The sequence below is a fragment of the Ciona robusta genome, chromosome 10, assembly GCF_009617815.1.
Source record: "Ciona robusta chromosome 10, ASM961781v2".
Lineage (NCBI taxonomy): Eukaryota > Metazoa > Chordata > Ascidiacea > Phlebobranchia > Cionidae > Ciona > Ciona robusta.
Window position 1 is genome coordinate 7,964,441 of NC_143244.1, and position 15,630 is coordinate 7,980,070.

General features: G+C 35.7%; 4 protein-coding genes across 6 annotated transcripts in view; 1 reads left to right on the top strand and 3 right to left on the bottom strand.

Moving 5' to 3' along the window:
• LOC149730413 (uncharacterized) overlaps positions 1 to 1,269 on the bottom strand; it is a 32,043-nt gene extending 30,774 nt beyond the window's left edge. Inside the window, exons 1-3 of the mRNA XM_089885978.1 lie at positions 956 to 1,269; positions 650 to 752; positions 102 to 290 (exon numbers count right to left, since the gene is read on the bottom strand). Of these exons, the coding sequence (XP_089742104.1) occupies positions 102 to 290; positions 650 to 752; positions 956 to 1,213 (550 nt within the window). The 5' untranslated portion in view covers positions 1,214 to 1,269. The remainder of the gene's footprint in view (positions 1 to 101; positions 291 to 649; positions 753 to 955) is intronic.
• A 19-nt stretch (positions 1,270 to 1,288) lies between these two features.
• LOC149730414 (uncharacterized) lies at positions 1,289 to 9,461 on the bottom strand. 2 transcript variants are annotated; one of them, XM_089886018.1, is made up of 7 exons: positions 8,891 to 9,461; positions 8,447 to 8,523; positions 7,567 to 7,756; positions 7,193 to 7,411; positions 6,866 to 6,933; positions 6,013 to 6,546; positions 1,289 to 4,903 (listed from the first exon to the last, which is right to left on the bottom strand). In XM_089886018.1, the coding sequence occupies exons 1-7, from the start codon at positions 8,940 to 8,942 to the stop codon at positions 4,823 to 4,825; spliced, it is 1,221 nt and encodes a 406-aa protein (XP_089742144.1). In that variant the 5' UTR covers positions 8,943 to 9,461; the 3' UTR covers positions 1,289 to 4,822. The 2 variants fall into 2 exon arrangements, with proteins under 2 accessions (XP_089742144.1, XP_089742143.1); XM_089886017.1 differs by lacking the exon at positions 1,289 to 4,903 and adding an exon at positions 5,080 to 5,558.
• A 153-nt stretch (positions 9,462 to 9,614) lies between these two features.
• LOC149730415 (uncharacterized) lies at positions 9,615 to 12,987 on the bottom strand. Its single transcript, XM_089886046.1, has 4 exons — positions 12,819 to 12,987; positions 12,489 to 12,761; positions 12,182 to 12,411; positions 9,615 to 11,655 (listed from the first exon to the last, which is right to left on the bottom strand). The coding sequence occupies exons 1-4, from the start codon at positions 12,871 to 12,873 to the stop codon at positions 11,449 to 11,451; spliced, it is 765 nt and encodes a 254-aa protein (XP_089742172.1). The 5' UTR covers positions 12,874 to 12,987; the 3' UTR covers positions 9,615 to 11,448.
• Positions 12,988 to 14,206: 1,219 nt separating this feature from the next.
• Positions 14,207 to 15,570, top strand: LOC149730416 (uncharacterized). 2 transcript variants are annotated; one of them, XM_089886061.1, is made up of 4 exons: positions 14,207 to 14,493; positions 14,790 to 14,854; positions 14,927 to 14,954; positions 15,247 to 15,570. In XM_089886061.1, the coding sequence occupies exons 1-4, from the start codon at positions 14,413 to 14,415 to the stop codon at positions 15,391 to 15,393; spliced, it is 321 nt and encodes a 106-aa protein (XP_089742187.1). In that variant the 5' UTR covers positions 14,207 to 14,412; the 3' UTR covers positions 15,394 to 15,570. The 2 variants fall into 2 exon arrangements, 1 of the variants encoding a protein (XP_089742187.1); XR_016385795.1 differs by having other exon boundaries at positions 14,207 to 14,854; positions 14,927 to 15,002; positions 15,247 to 15,328.
• The last annotated feature ends 60 nt before the right edge of the window (positions 15,571 to 15,630 follow it).

The window sequence follows — 15,630 nt, forward strand, 5'->3', positions numbered from 1 at the left end:
ATGGTTCAAAATCATGGTGTTATAATCAAAACAAAAGTTTTTTACCCCTACACCGATATTGGTAAATATGATCCCGACATCATAACATAGCGTTCTATTACCTGATAATACACCATCGATTCGTGCCGCTTTGTTGGCTACAATCTGTATAACACCTCCACCACTCCCACCCCCAACGCCACCACCTGCACTACCATGTAGCACAGGAAAGCGGGTCTGGCCATAGGATACGGACTCGGTCGTTTGAAGCCATCTGTCGCCACTGCGACCACCTCTACCGCCATGACCGCCTGTAAAAATTTAAGGTAAATATAAAAAATAAGGCCGGTTTCATGGAAGTCATAGCAGTTACAGTCTAACTTTTACAAATTTAATAAACCCCGATATTTTTAACCACAAAAGAGCCAAGTCGCGTTGAAACTTTATATAAAGAAGTGTATACACCTCGTTTAAAAGTTACTTTAGGTATGTAACTTTGTGGGTTGTTGATTTTAATTAAAAATTTTGACAATTTCTACAACCCCTGAGTGACCAATGGGTTAGGTTAGACCAACACATGTGTCGCACAAGAACACAACACACAATGATAACTAAAGAAATAAAAGTATGTGAGCGAAACAACGCATATATCCTCGCATTTATAAGTTACCTCCAGATCCAACAGAATTCCCGACCCCAACACCCCCGCTTGAATGGCCGTCACCATCTGCACTAACCGTGCCACTGGTGGATACGTTGAAGTACGTATCTACCTGTTCATGTACTTGGATGAATGAATGTATGTAACTTAGCATGGCGGGGCAACGACAGTCGTTATGCCACGAGTGTTCTGTTTCATAAACCTTGTGCCCGTTTACGAGAGTTACCATGTATGTAACTTATTTATCTTGTTTGATGCTTTACGTTTTCTGTACACGCAAAAATGACAGCTGACAAAAAGAAATACCCATTTTACCTGTAGCACACGGGGTGTTATTGGGTTCGGTGAATTGAACACCAGAGTTCCCTCGACGTAAAGCGCTTGCATTGCGACGACAGCTCCTGCCGAATCCGAAAACCGACATCTTTGCCCCACTTCTATAGTGTTGCCTACCAAGCTCCCGTGGTCGCATGTGATTTGCCCAAGCGAGCCATCAGTCCCGGCGACTTCGGTCGTTGGACAAGTTAAAAGAATCGCTCCGACCAGTGCCATGGCACTGATAGGCGATTTCATTTTGCTAAATTATTTCGTTCGTATAAAGTATATGAACCTGATAAAATCGTAATGGTAAATGTATTGATTGCTTGTTTGAATTTAGCGTCTAAAATGTTGGTAAGCAAAATTTTAGCCGGAAGAGCTAAAATACAAATATAATATGCCTTGACGTGATAATAGTAGGAAGGGGAAGACGGGACAGTTGGGAGGGAAGACGGGACACCTTTAAGGTCTATATGGGAGTCGTGAGGATACGGTTTTATAATTCTTTAAATGTTCTTCGTTTACTACCAAATCTCCCTCTACCCTACTCTATTAACTATAACTCTTTTATGCGTCGTTATTATTGAAATACAAAGTTACCCAGTGCAACGTTTTAGGTGAACGTAAACACACTGTATAACCTCACGGAAGGAAATATAGCAAGTCTGTAAATAACATGCAAATGCGCACGTTTAATAACTTTAACATTTCCGGTGCAAAGCTTGTAAACCTTGTTATTTTCATTGTAGTTTAACCCGGCACGGTCGTGTTAAGGCGTTTATAGAATCTTGTAAACCAAATTAGAAATTAGGTAAACAGAATGATTCAATAAAACTTCCCGAAAGACGCGAGTCATCACAAAAACTTATGAGTCGGTTAAAATTAACACAGTGTACGTGATGTAGGTTCTTTACTTTGCGACAACAAGGCTGTTAATACGCTTTACACAAAACTCCAGCTGTCTTTAAGTATTTTATACGATTGTTCTTTTCTTGTCAAACTGTAAAAACTGGTTTAACGACGATATAGACGAAATATAAACTTAGATCTAATCGATAATAACTCGATCGTTAACTTTGTTTCTACCCCCCAATGCGACTTCATAATTTTATTCTCTTTGAACAACTCAACCCATAAGGATATAATGTTTCCTGGTATATCAGCACATTAACACATGTAAGTAAACAAACTTGGCAGACGAAACGTCGTAACTACATGTATAGACACCGTCAGTGCAGAACCGGGGTTTCCAGTAGCAAACTTCACGCACGCATTTTGACAGAATTTCCCTTTTCTAAACACTTGTTGACCTGTAAATTCTTAAGTGGCTAAATAGAGAAAGATATTCGAAAGTTTTTCTTATACAGTTTCATTTCTTTTACAATTCATTTATTTTGGAAGTGCCGAATTCCAACTTGCAAATGCGGTTACTGTTGAGTTGAACAACCCTGCGTTTTATTGATTAATTTTTTATCTTTATTATCTAACGTGTGTTTTTACGACTATAGTTATAACAATAATAATTCTAAACTGTTTGTTGATAATTAAGCTGGTCGTAACACGCTGACCAATGCAATGGTAGTCAAACTTAATTTGGCCAATACAATTCCCGTAACCTACTTTTTCAACGCCTTCATTGTTGTAGCGCCTCCATTAGTTCAATCCCATTACTAAAATACAATTTCTTTACCCTTAACCTGATTGTTATTTCGATACGAGAATCGTCCAACTTTCTCATCGCTAAATGAGTTACCCGCCGCAAAGTTAGTAAAGACTAACTTTGACCCGCCGTACCATTGTGTTTACATTAAATACGAGACAATACATTTCTCCCACCAATTAGCTGGCTATCTTTTTTTCGCCTAAAGCGGTTTCTAAACCAAGTAACGCCGGCGGTAGAATTGGCGTTAAGGTAACTTATATATCCTCGTATGACGGGGCAATGGTAGTCGTTATAACACGGGTGTTCTGTTTCATACAGCTCGTGCCCGCTTACAAGTTACCACGTATGTAACTGTGTGAGAATTTATTTTCAGAATACCGCAGGTTAAATAACAAATTAGTGACCACTGGGTTGAAGCAATTGCGGCCATTGCTGTAAAGTGAGACATGCACGCCCACAATGGTAGCAGCATTGAGCCACAGAACCCTTACCTTTGGGCTAAAGCCATGCGCGCAAACTTCTATGCTACGACACGGACTACAGTTTAATACGAGACTGCGTATTTCAACCAAATGCGTATTTTAACACATTTATACCAATGTTTTCCAACTTAAACTACTATTCAACAAGAAACAACTTTTATCCATGATATCTGAATGCAGGTGTGAATGTAACCTGACTTATCAATTCCTGCTTTAACGTTTATTTCTCACACCTTATATATTCACTGATACAATAACACTATGTTTACATTTACTTATAACATAACTCACAAAAACGTACACCTTACACTTCACAGATTAATTTTCTAACGCAAACTAGCGGTGTATAGATAGCACGACCACTCATTACAGCAGAACTCCACAGCGCAACAGCAAAACCAGGAGGCGTCATCATCTCTACCTTCGGCAACAAGCGCTGGAACGCGCAACACAGCACGTATGATGGCTATAGGTGCAACAGCCGCGCTTTTTAACTGGCGTTCTTCCCTCACCTTTTACCCATAGCGAGTTTTAACGAATGTCATTTTGCTGCTGATTCTCTTCGTTGGTTTAATGATTTCTCATCGTGTTCAAAGAGTTAAATAAACAATATTATGTTATATTACTTTTTGGAAAAGAGTATCGTTATAGTAAATATACCTATGGCTAAAAACAAACCCTTCTACAATGAAATAAAAAACGCACACGAAACAAAATTGTGTTTTCAAAATATTTAATGTCCGGTTTTGATATTTGGTTTCGATTTTATCTCATTCTTAATGTATATTAGTGAGAAATACTATACATAGTTTATTGAATAAGGGATCCTAATACATTCTAGGCAAGAGTGTGTTGGCCTTAGGGGAAATAGGTTTATATTTATATTCATGTATTAAATATATATTTGATATTTATATTTTAATATGGGCTGATTATGTTTATAAGTTGTTTAAATTGTTAGCCATGCATATAAATTGAAAAAAGCAGCTACAAAATGACATACGTGGTAACTCGTAAGCGAGCATGAGGTGTATGGAACAGAACACTCGTGTTATAACGTATACCATTACCCCGCCATGCGAGAATAAATAAGTTCATAATATATTTACAAAGTTTAATTTTGTAACCACAATGGCGAACTTTTGATAATAAATAATAAAGGATATGCTTTAATATTATAGATACTGACATATAGTAGGGTGGGGTAAGATGGTCCATGTTTTCATTCGTCTTTCTCGTCTCAAACAAACAATATTTAGTCAAATATAAAACCGTATCCTTACGACTAAAACCAATTATAAAATATGGGACATTTTGTGCAAACGGTGTCCATCTTACCCTACATTACTATATATACCATATATGCTAGTATCTATATATGTTCAATGCACCCCAACTCTCTACTTCAGTTAGTTTCTATCGACATGACGTCACACTGCAGTCACGCTTGAAAAGGTATAACGGGTGTCCAAAAAATGGCACACTATGTAGATTTTAATTTTAAAAATAAACTTATTTTTTTTAATAACGAAATAATTAGTAAGATTTATATTTTAATCAATTTTCAGACTAAATCTACATAGTGCTGCCTCTTTTGGGACGCCTTGTATAATATAGTAGCCAATGGGAAAAAATGGACGCAAAGGGAAATTGGTTCTATAAATATAGAAAGTTTCAAAAGTAACAACCTATAGATGACAAGCATGAATTTAGTTTTTGTCATGTGTTTATCTTTGCGTTCTTGATATCAGGTGATTTCGGCGCCACTTTATTGACTCGGTATATTCCTCTGCTACTCATCTAAAAAATAAGTGGCGTTTAAATAAAAAAATATTGTGATAAAAAAAGGTTAAAAATCTTTTAACTCAAAAAAATCATTTTTTAGAAAATTGCAATGGTTAGTTAAAATATAAAAATATTGATAACAAAACCTTTGTTAAAGAAAAGTTAAAAACCGATTAAATTAGAAAAACTAATTGCATATGAACGTTATCATTTATTATTTTATAAATACAAATAGACTAAAATGTACTGTGGGCAATAGAAACTATTTAAATGTTTAATCAGAATGTGAAATCACAGTAGTACTTCAAAATTATGTCTCTTTTATAAAAAATGGCTCAGAATTGTCATTATTATAACTGCATTTTTATAGAGTTTTTCTGAGTTCGCATTTTGAAAGTGCGTGCTGTATTTGTAGATAGTAAGGCCATCGTTTCAACCAGTCTTCTTCAGGGTAGGGCTCCATGTATTGTGCTGGTTGTTCAACAAATGTTGTGACCGCATCAGGTGATATTCCAACACGGTTGTTGTTATTGCATGGTGGCTTGAATAAGTCTAATGTTTTCAATTGAAGTCGAAGGGATTGTTTCGATGATTTACCTTCTTCTTCAAATACTGGATGTTCGCCCTTGCTCGACAGGCGCATGAGACAGCTAGGTTGTGGGCTTGAGGTCTAGGTGAGCGAGCTAACGTTATGATTATCACTTCGTCGGTTTATTGTCGGAAATAGTTATTAGACAACATGAGTGTATTTATCACTTCGATAAACAAGATCGAGGCAACTTCAGAATATTAAAAGACTTGAATTCAAATCAAAACGACAGTCGTTAAATACGATTAAAAGATGTGAGCATTTTAGTGGTAGCGGTTACATATCAGTTAATGATATAAGTTAAAAACGTGGCTATTTAACCAGACATACAGTATAACGATGTACCAGTTTAAACGTGAGACGTAGAACGTTAGATACACATAGTAGGTTGAGGTTAGATGGGACACGTTTTTATTCTATTTTATTGTCAAAATCAATGAGCCGTTAAAAGATTATTTACAATATGCCTCCTAGCTGAAGTAACAGAATATGATATCATATATAACGTATTAAAACTTAAACAGAAACCGCTTACCGCTTTGTACAAGAACACGAACGATACAACAACTGCTATTGTGCAAGCTATTGCTATGACGATGATCAGCCACACAGCGACACCTTGCGAGGACGACGACAGAACGTCTTTGACCGCTTGGGTGACTTCGATAGTTTGAGTGACTTCGGAACTTTGCGTGGCTTCGGTTGGTGTAAATCCTGGCAGTGATGCCGGGTAGAAAATCACGAAACATCGTATATAGGTTGGGTTGCAAGGGTTAGGCAGTGCTTCTATTAAAGAGTCGCTAAAAAGATCTTCAAAGTCGCAGTAAATGGTTAAGTTTCCCTCGTAGTTTGGTTGACTTGGTTCAAGATTAACAACTGTTGTAGTAGAAACAGATGGATGCAATTTAACGCAAGATAAAGTCATTGAGCTGCTAGTTGTTCCCAAGTTTACTGTTGTGTCTGATTGTAACTTCCGGCAGTTATAAGTAGTTGACGGTTTGTGGTTGATTGTATATTCATCATTGTCAAGCACTATGATCGGGGAATGGTTGGACGACATGCATGATGTCTGTCAAAGGAAAGGATTTTAACTAACTGGTTTTTGAGCTGTTTTAGAAGATTATTTTTTTAATTTTATAATGTTTTTCTGATAATTTGGAGAACTCATAAGGGACCATTGTCGTTATAATTAACACGAGTTTTCTGTTTCATACACCTTGTGCACGCTTACGAGTTACCATGTATGTAACTTTGTGGGTGATTGTTTTTTTTTTGCATGGCTGACAATTTGGACAACCCATTAGTGACCACTGGGTTGGAGCAATATCACATGCCCATATTGGCAGCAGCGAACACAAATAAATAAAGTAATAATAGATTAGACTTACAAAGTTTCCTTCATCGCATAAAAGCTTAGTAGATGCCAATGGAATATCTTTAAGTTCAGTGCACGCATCTAAAGTACACGGATAATGTAAGACTCGAACCCAGTACCCTCTGTTCACCAACTAACCACTGGTTTGGTATGGCAACAATAAGATAGTACAGTTATAGTAGGGGGACACTTGTTGTAATAAAACACTCGAAGAAATTATCGATTCGCAAACAGGCGGGGTAAAGCGGGATAAAATTCTTGTTAATTTTGATTTAAACAGGTATAAACCAACCTACCACTATGCAATGGCGACAGCGTATATAGGAAGCCATTCATTCACCTTGCGTTGTATCAGTTATACGTGCTGCTGTAGTTGTTTCCAATTCAGCTTTTGTTGTGTTTTGTATTTCAGTTGTCATTGGATTGGTAGCTGAGGAAGTCGTTCGTGTTGTTGGCCTAGCTGTATTTAACGTTGTTGTTTTTGCTGTTGTTGTTGTTGTTCTTGTTGTTTCTGTTGTTGTTGTTGTTGGTGGTGTGGTAGCAATTGTTGTAGTTGTCACTGAAATGTAATTGATAAAAACTAACTTCATTTCAAATATGTGTCTTAAAAATTACATAATTTTTCAACCACCTGCTCTAATAGCCAAGATCAGATTATTTCAAAATAGAAATAACAGCGAATCCACAGTCGTTACAACACGCACTTGAACTTACATATTTCACACGAGCAAAACTCGGGTCCTCTGGTATTGCAAAGATCACCGGAGCAACAAATGGCGCAAACGTTGGGACAATTGTGGCCGTTTTGCGATACAAGGGTTTGACACGCAAGATCCTGGTAACACGACTTCATGATTGACACTTCGCCGTCCCATGTGTTCCGTACCTCCGTATAACACATGTTCTGAAATGAACAATAATTACTACAACGGTATACAGTAATTACCTCTTAACGAGCGGTTAGGGCAATGTTTGTTTCAGGGCAAAAGCTGGATTTAATTATTTATATCAGCAAGTCTGCAATATGATACAGTGTGTAATAAACTATTGACACCATTTTGTATACATGGTTTCACTGACAAAGCGTATATGATATCTTGTAGGTGATAATCGCTTATTTATCCTTGCATATGGTGGGGCAACAACAATCGATTTTGAGAGGATGTTTTTTTTCATACACCTTGTGCGAGCTTACAAGTTACCACGTATGTAACTTTGTGGATAGTTGTTTTTCTACGTGGCTAACAATAGACCCATAAAGAACCACTGAGTTGGAAAATTACCGTTAACTAAACTTGCATAGGCCTATAGTTAATATTACGAACTATATACAAGTTTCTTGTTCAAGGACACATAGACCAACGATGGTAGCAGGTTTGACCCTTGAACCTTCTCTAGGCTAGATGTATCTTAACCGTCCCATTTGTTAGTAAACAAAGATTACAAAATTATAAAACCGTATCTTTACAACTCTGATAGAGCATTGTTAATTGTTAAAACCACGGTCAGGTAAAATGAAAAAATAGCTGTCTCACCTCACAGTACAATATAACACAAACAAGCATTCCAATCTTAGTATTTATATTCAACTTACTTGGTCGATGCTGCATAGGGTCGTCTGTTGGCAATCTGCTTCGGTTTTCCCATTGTCACACCGGTAACATTCCAATGCTGGGTAAACATAAATGTTTAAGTTTACATTTTACGAGTCCGACCCTGATCTGGTGCACATACAGTTTAAATAACAGATCGATGATGTCATTTAGACGAATTATATATCTTATTATACAGTTTGTTAAACTTAATGTTTATCGAATACGTTTTCGTAGCACAAGGCTTATGAAAGAAGTTGTCCCACATTACCCCCTGTCCCACTTTACCCAACACACCGATATATATAAAAATAATTTAAAATTCGAATTGAATAATATTGAAAACAACCCTACAGATTTAAACAATTCACCAGCAGTCTCAACACCGGTAATTATACATCTGTAAATATTTAATGAACTAACAATATATTAAAAACCAGACTCACCTTTGCTAAAATGGAACACACATAAAAAAACTTTACATAGATTTGCAAACATGGTTATAGCGTTGTCTATGCTGGTTGGTATAAATCGACTTTTAAAATTGAAGGTTTGTTAGTTTATACCATTTATTTCTCATTTAGTTTTTTTTTACCGAAGATTAATATTCTATATATACTGTAATACTGTATGCTCTGTACTGAAATGTAATGTAAGCTCATAAACTGTCTATATCACTATCATTTACCTTTAACTTTATGCTGTATAACATTTATATCATGTAGAACTGACTTGGGTAACCTTATTGTTTGATCGTTCACCAAACATTGCTTGTTCTGTATCAACTGCAACCTAATCTTACCAAACATATATTCTCTATACTTTCTTCTTGCAGAAAGTTGTTTTGTAAATGCAAAACGGACTTTTATGCTCACGCACGCATGTAATATTAATGAACTCTTTGAGCGTGGCTGTTTGCGGCCTGTTGTCATTGCAATAAAATGATTATATGTCAGACATTATATGTTGGGAGTCCTTCGTTGTGACAACTATCAACATACATCAAGTCGTGAAAATTTAATAAAAAGTATAAATAAAACGTTCTCGTAAAGGCATACTTATTACTGTGAGATGAGACGGATACCGTTAGCATAATTTCTCATATTTCTTAAACGCATGGAGGGCAACATGGAGGGCAACGGCATGGAGGGCAACGGCAGTCACTATAACGTTGTTGTTATGTTTCATACTCCTCATTCCCGCTTACAAGTTACCACATATGTTACTTTGTGGGTGATTGTTTTGAGGGAAATATTTAGTCGTGAGTCGTGAGGATACGGTTATATAATTCTGTAACATTTTTTGCGTCTAACCGATGAAGGGCGTATAATATATTATGGACCTGTCCCATCTTAACCGGACCTAATATGCATACAACGCGACGTAAAAGATTAAATAAACATAAACGAAATTCATTATATTTTTACAATATAATCGATGTCTCTAGATTTGCTTTTATACATAGAGTTAAAAAGGTAGGTTTTCCTACGCAGTTGTGTTGCGAAGTTTCATTTAATATACAAATATTAAAGAGTAACCAAGTTACCCCAAACGTTACTATAAAATTCGACACATGAAGCAATAGCAAGTCTACTATATACGCTGCTGGGGAAGCAATAAATATTTTATAAAACAATTAACAGTTTGAGCATACCTTTTGCAAAGTGGTAAACTAGATTAAACGATTATTTTACAGCAATGATTTTAGAGATAGAAAAATGAAGAGTAAGTTTAGTCAAGTTTTGATTCGAACATGAACAAAATATAGTATTTACAGTAGTCGCCGTATTCAGTTTTAACTCGAAACAACTTGGGGAAACAACTTGGACAATACCTTGACTTTAATTTCTAATTTAAACGGTTTATCTTATCTAACGAATGAATAAAGTAAACGATTAAATTAATTTGCAACCTATAGCGGTCCTGGGTTCAGGTAAGCGCTTTAACATAAAATCTATATAGTAGGGTGGGGGAAGATGGGACATCTTTTCATTCTATTTTCTCGTCCAATTTGATAGTAAACAAAGAACATATATTACAATATTAAGCGATGTAGAATATACAACCACAATAAGCAAGACACAATCAATATATTCGCAATAAATAATCAACGATGCTGCGCAGTAGACTGCAAAGTAAAGTCCATACCAGTATGATGAAGTCTCGCCGTATGGCAGACGAAACGTTGGTATAATGAAATGAAGTTTCAAAGCCGAAGTAGCCATTTTATATTAAACTATACCTGGTAGCAATAAGAGCAAAATAAAGTAAAGTATGTTCGGTGGAATAGTGAAGCATTGCAGCAGGTGGCGCGCAAATGTAGTGACGAGTTTTCTCCACTACTTTTAAAAAAAGTTTACAAATGTGTTTTTTTAGCGTGTGTAACTCACAAGCCGAAATAGCATGTCGCATTTTTTTATAGATAAATCCTACTTAGCGATAGACAAACAGTCACCAAACGTATAAAACCAACTAATTTCAGGTATAAGGCTGGCATCCTCGCAGTAAGGCCAACGTACCAGGCAACAAAAATTATTTTACGTAACAATGGTTTCAAAAAAGCTACTAATTATAAACAAAGGAATCGTAACATCAAATACAAGACGTGTGTGCGCGGTTTTAGATTTTAGCTTTGATTGCGCAACATGTTTACCGCTTGTTGATGAACACCATGTTAGGATTAAAAGTATTTTCTATATAAAAAAAATCGCGTTTACGCGAAAGAATACTTTTAACCGTAAATATCTGTCATATTTTTTTACTTTATTTATTTTTATTTTTTATTGAATTGTTTTTACCGTATAGATGTTATTATTAACGCTACACTACGACGCACACTGAACGAACGTAAAAGAAAATGTGTTGACGCGAGTGGTTAAAACTCTCGGAAAAAGTTTGAACAAAAATAAAATGCACGCTACTAATTCGACCCTTGTATATATACGTTACATTCATCCATTTAAATATTAATTCATTCGCCATCCAACTTATGCTAACTAAGTTATTAGGTTGAACATAATTGTGTAGCGGTATAAGGCGATGTCGGGGAATCATTAAGCACTCCGTGCAAGATGCTGGTTGAACTCGGTTGTACGATGCGAAGAAACAATCCGGTGTACGTCTCGGTTCCACTTCCTCTAGCCGGAGCATTATAAGGATACCAACCTCCATGATAACCAGGTTTCCCGTTGCTCTGCGTCACTGTATCAGTCTGTTGATAAATAACAGAACTTCTCAACTTGGGAAACTAAATTCTAGGTTGTTAAAAGTTTGCATTAAAATAGGAGTAAATTTTTCGAAATAATTTTCTAAAACGCTTTAATGTGTTTCGTTAAAATAGGACCAACCCAACCATAAAGAATAAATGGATAATTGTATAGTTATGACAGAACCCTTTTTGGGTATATATACCTGTTTCCTAGATTCTACAGGCTAAAAATGCTAGTATGGCGCGAATAACCAGTTTGATTTGCTATTATGCCGCATTTATTTGACAGGTTAAACAATCGCTATTATGATGCAATGAACCCACGTGTGAATCCCTACTTTTACGTAACAAACATTTTGCTTATAGTTGGGGAAAACATCGTAAATATAAAGCAGCGCTACTTCTGGCACATATTTAGGTTGTTTCTTTCCGTTTAAAAGGTAAAGTATATTTGTTTTACACACATATGTGAAGAACGCACCGCCTAAGTGTATTAGTGTAATGCCATATGTGTGTATTCCAGCCTTACCGTTGTGTTGTAACTTAAACCGAGCCAAATATCAACCCAAGGATTAGATCCGAATACAATGGTTTGTCGACAGTAATTGTAAACCACGTCGTACATCGCTTTATCCACAATATCCACCAATCGACCGCCATTGTCAATGCAGGACTTCGATGCTGTGTTAAGGGTCATTTCTTTTATATCTGCAGCATCAGGAAACCAAAGGATCAGATTCTGATAAAACAATCCTTTACCTTTAAGAAAAAGAAAATTATATTTTATTTACTCTAATTATATAATTAGTGATCATGGAATAGTTTTATATTCGTACCTATATACGAGGACCAATCCACAGTTATCGGCATCATATCCCAACCTATAGCTTGATCAATTCGATTTATTTCAACTATAAAGCTGAGTTTCTTGATTTCAAGAATGGTCACGTTGAACTTGTGGGGCAAAGATGGGTTGGTCGGTCTTGCTGTTGCGTGAACGTAATCCGGAACTTTGGGCAAGCACATACTGTAGATCACCTCTGCCTTTATTTTAGTTTTCTTAGAAGACAAAGATAGTTCATAACTTCCCCTGTTGGTCAGCGGTCGATCTGTTGTTAAACTTGTTTAATTAATATAGAATTACAACTTTAACGTAAACAACTTACGTGAATCAACTACGCTGATAACCTCTACAAGCAACACAAACCAAATGCACTTCATAATGACCAATAGTAATTGAAATAACTCCTATACAGTGATCTGCGTTATGTTAAAGTATAGTTAATTGAAACAACTTAACGATTAAGCCTATTTAAATAACAGACTGATGATGCTAGATATTGGCACGGTATATACCTCGTTTGTAGACTATATAGTTAAACATGATTAATATTTATCTCAGTTCGCTTGCATATACTAAACAAATAACATATAAACCATTTTCAACCTATAGTTCCGTGTTAACACGCACCAATGTATATGTCAGTTTTACGAAACTCGGTTTCATCAATCACTAATTATGCGCTTTTAAATCTGGAAACTTATTTTAAATTTCCTAATTTTATAAATTAATTTGGTTTCAGTCAGAGAAGTGTTTTGCTGCTGTTCGAAACATTCGATCGGATGTTTTTCACTATGCGCGTCATGCTTCCGTTTAATTAAATGGAAAATGTTCATATAAACCAGAGGTAACGCGTTGCTGCCATATACGATGTAATGTAATAAGGTGTCTACGTACATGCAAGAATTTTCCATGTAAACAAATAACACACGCATGTTGTTATCAGGCGTTTAATTGGAACTGCAGCAAAACATGTTCGATTATTTAGCTTGAAATAAAACGATCGTACCTTAGCTGTATTCAGCTGATGCAATATTGTAAAAGCAACGTAATTGCTACAAGAGCAAACAAATTGGTGGCAACCCAAAAATATGACATAAACTGAAATGCCGAAGTCGTGTCTGCCGTTTTCTATTGGCGGATATGTTAAAATTCAGTATTTTTAGACGCGATTTTTATTTTTTTGCGAAAGTTTCTACGAAAATTATTTTCTTAAAATAAAGCAAACAGTCTTTGATTAATCATCACTTATTTATCATCGCATGACGGGGTAACTCTGCCAGTTATTACACGGTTTTCGATGCGTATGCGCGACTTACAAAAGTTAAACAAAAACGAAAGCACCCATTAGTATACAGTACCAGAAATATCTACATTTCCTTTCCTGGTTGTCTAATGCTTTATACTTTATACACAATACGTATGCTACTTAAACAGTTACCTATAACATAATCTATATAGTTTTAACCTCTAAAAATGTTGGAGCAGAAGTTGCTTATAAAATCAGCATTACGTTTTTAACTTCGCGTAGTTAGGGTTAAAATATTGCTTTAGAAATCCGGTGAAGCCAAACCGATTATTAACAGTAACTACTTTCGGTACAAATAAACCTCTGCAACTGCTCTAACCACAGTATCCAACCAACTGAAATAACTGAACGATTCCAATACATTTAACGCGACTCGAATGACAAAGCTTCTTACCCTGTTTTTCTGCTTAAAGAGTCCGGCCCACGGTTCTCATGGTTGCGCAGTTTTTTGCATAAGAATAAAGTTTTATGTCTACTGATGCTAAATTAACAGCCAGTTTGTGAAAATTCGCTTTAATTTAAAAGTTATAAACGTTTAAAAAATCAAATTTCAAAGTTGTAAAAAACGTCACTCGCGGGCACTGTGACGTCACAATGCAATATTTCGTTTATGGGGAAAACCCGGCCTATCAGCGGTTTATCGTTTATTGGTGCAGTTTTGATAGATAAGCAAATCAAAACGTTTTTTAAGGTATTAACAGTACTTATGGCTTTAGCAACTTATTGGAAACTATTTCCTAGGGATCCGTGTATAACCACACAAAATAGCCTACCAAGCTTAGTGGAGAATTAGTTTTCGTGACTTTCTAGGGTTCAGATTTTAAATTCTTTTTCTTTTTTCCCTATATGGCATAGACTATATTTATATCTGTATTTAAAGTTACCATATAGGAGTTTACCATAAGCCGAGTAATCATGCCTGATAGGTGTTGTGTTTAAAATAGCAAGACAAGAATGGCTAAAGTAATAATAAGTATATATATATAGGTGTGTGTGTTTTCATTTTCAAAAGGAAGAGCGGGGCTTAGAAAAAAGCAAGCAACATTACATTGGTATGCGGGTCATCTCATATTTGTAGTGCACATTTTACTTCAGATGGTTTTACTATGATATGTTCTCATTAGGATATGCAAGGAAACTTGTTCGGATCAAGTAAGCAGCATTTATTTGGAGAGCGCAGAAGAACAGATCCACCATCTGGTACAAGTATTCTTTATTCAAAACAATGAAAATAATCCAATACTTAAATATGGATTTCTAGTAATGTTAAATGTACTTAATTTAAAACAAAATAACTCTTGCATGAATCACATTTTGTATGAAACAAGACCATTCAAAACTGAATGATGAAAAATTCTTGCAAATGTTGTTGAACTGTCACTATAATGTTGTTCGCTTATACTTTGATCAGTACTGATGGAACCTTTCTGTTTTCCTTTTCCAGTCATTCCGGTACCTATCGAACAAAGTTCTGATCAGCTGTGTAGCGATACTGTCTAAACAAAATAAACACCATAAACATGTGATTGACCAACTTTTTTGGTATGAAGGCCAACAAATCAACAATAAATACTATACTACAGTAAATTGATTTCACTAAATTTGTATTCCATGCTCAGGTCTCAGTCAAGAATATCATATTTGCAACACATATCTGTTTACACAAATTTCAACAAATTCAGGAAAAAAGACAGTGCAAACTTTAACCAACAGACTTATTAAATGTCACATTTTTTTAATAAATGCTATTCTTGGTCAACCCACCAAATTGTGTTGTTGATTTGCTCAGCTTCACTTATATTTCCATGGTCTTGGCCTGTCTACTTCC

Bases quoted from the DNA above. Each gene is read 5' to 3' on its own strand.
- LOC149730416 (XM_089886061.1), top strand. From the start codon at position 14,413: ATGGGGAAAACCCGGCCTATCAGCGGTTTATCGTTTATTGGTGCAGTT. The intron at 14,494-14,789 runs GTATTAACAGTA...ATATATATATAG, and splicing joins AAATCAAAACGTTTTTTAAG to GTGTGTGTGTTTTCATTTTC. The intron at 14,955-15,246 runs GTAAGCAGCATT...TTCCTTTTCCAG, and splicing joins AGGAAACTTGTTCGGATCAA to TCATTCCGGTACCTATCGAA.
- LOC149730414 (XM_089886017.1), bottom strand. From the start codon at position 8,942: ATGTTTGCAAATCTATGTAAAGTTTTTTTATGTGTGTTCCATTTTAGC. The intron at 6,547-6,865 runs GTAAGTCTAATC...TTCCTTTGACAG, and splicing joins TATGCGATGAAGGAAACTTT to ACATCATGCATGTCGTCCAA. The intron at 5,559-6,012 runs GTAAGCGGTTTC...TCGCTCACCTAG, and splicing joins TCGTGTTCTTGTACAAAGCG to ACCTCAAGCCCACAACCTAG.
- LOC149730415 (XM_089886046.1), bottom strand. From the start codon at position 12,873: ATGAAGTGCATTTGGTTTGTGTTGCTTGTAGAGGTTATCAGCGTAGTT. The intron at 12,762-12,818 runs GTAAGTTGTTTA...GTTTAACAACAG, and splicing joins TATCAGCGTAGTTGATTCAC to ATCGACCGCTGACCAACAGG. The intron at 11,656-12,181 runs GTAAGGCTGGAA...ATTTATCAACAG, and splicing joins GTTTAAGTTACAACACAACG to ACTGATACAGTGACGCAGAG.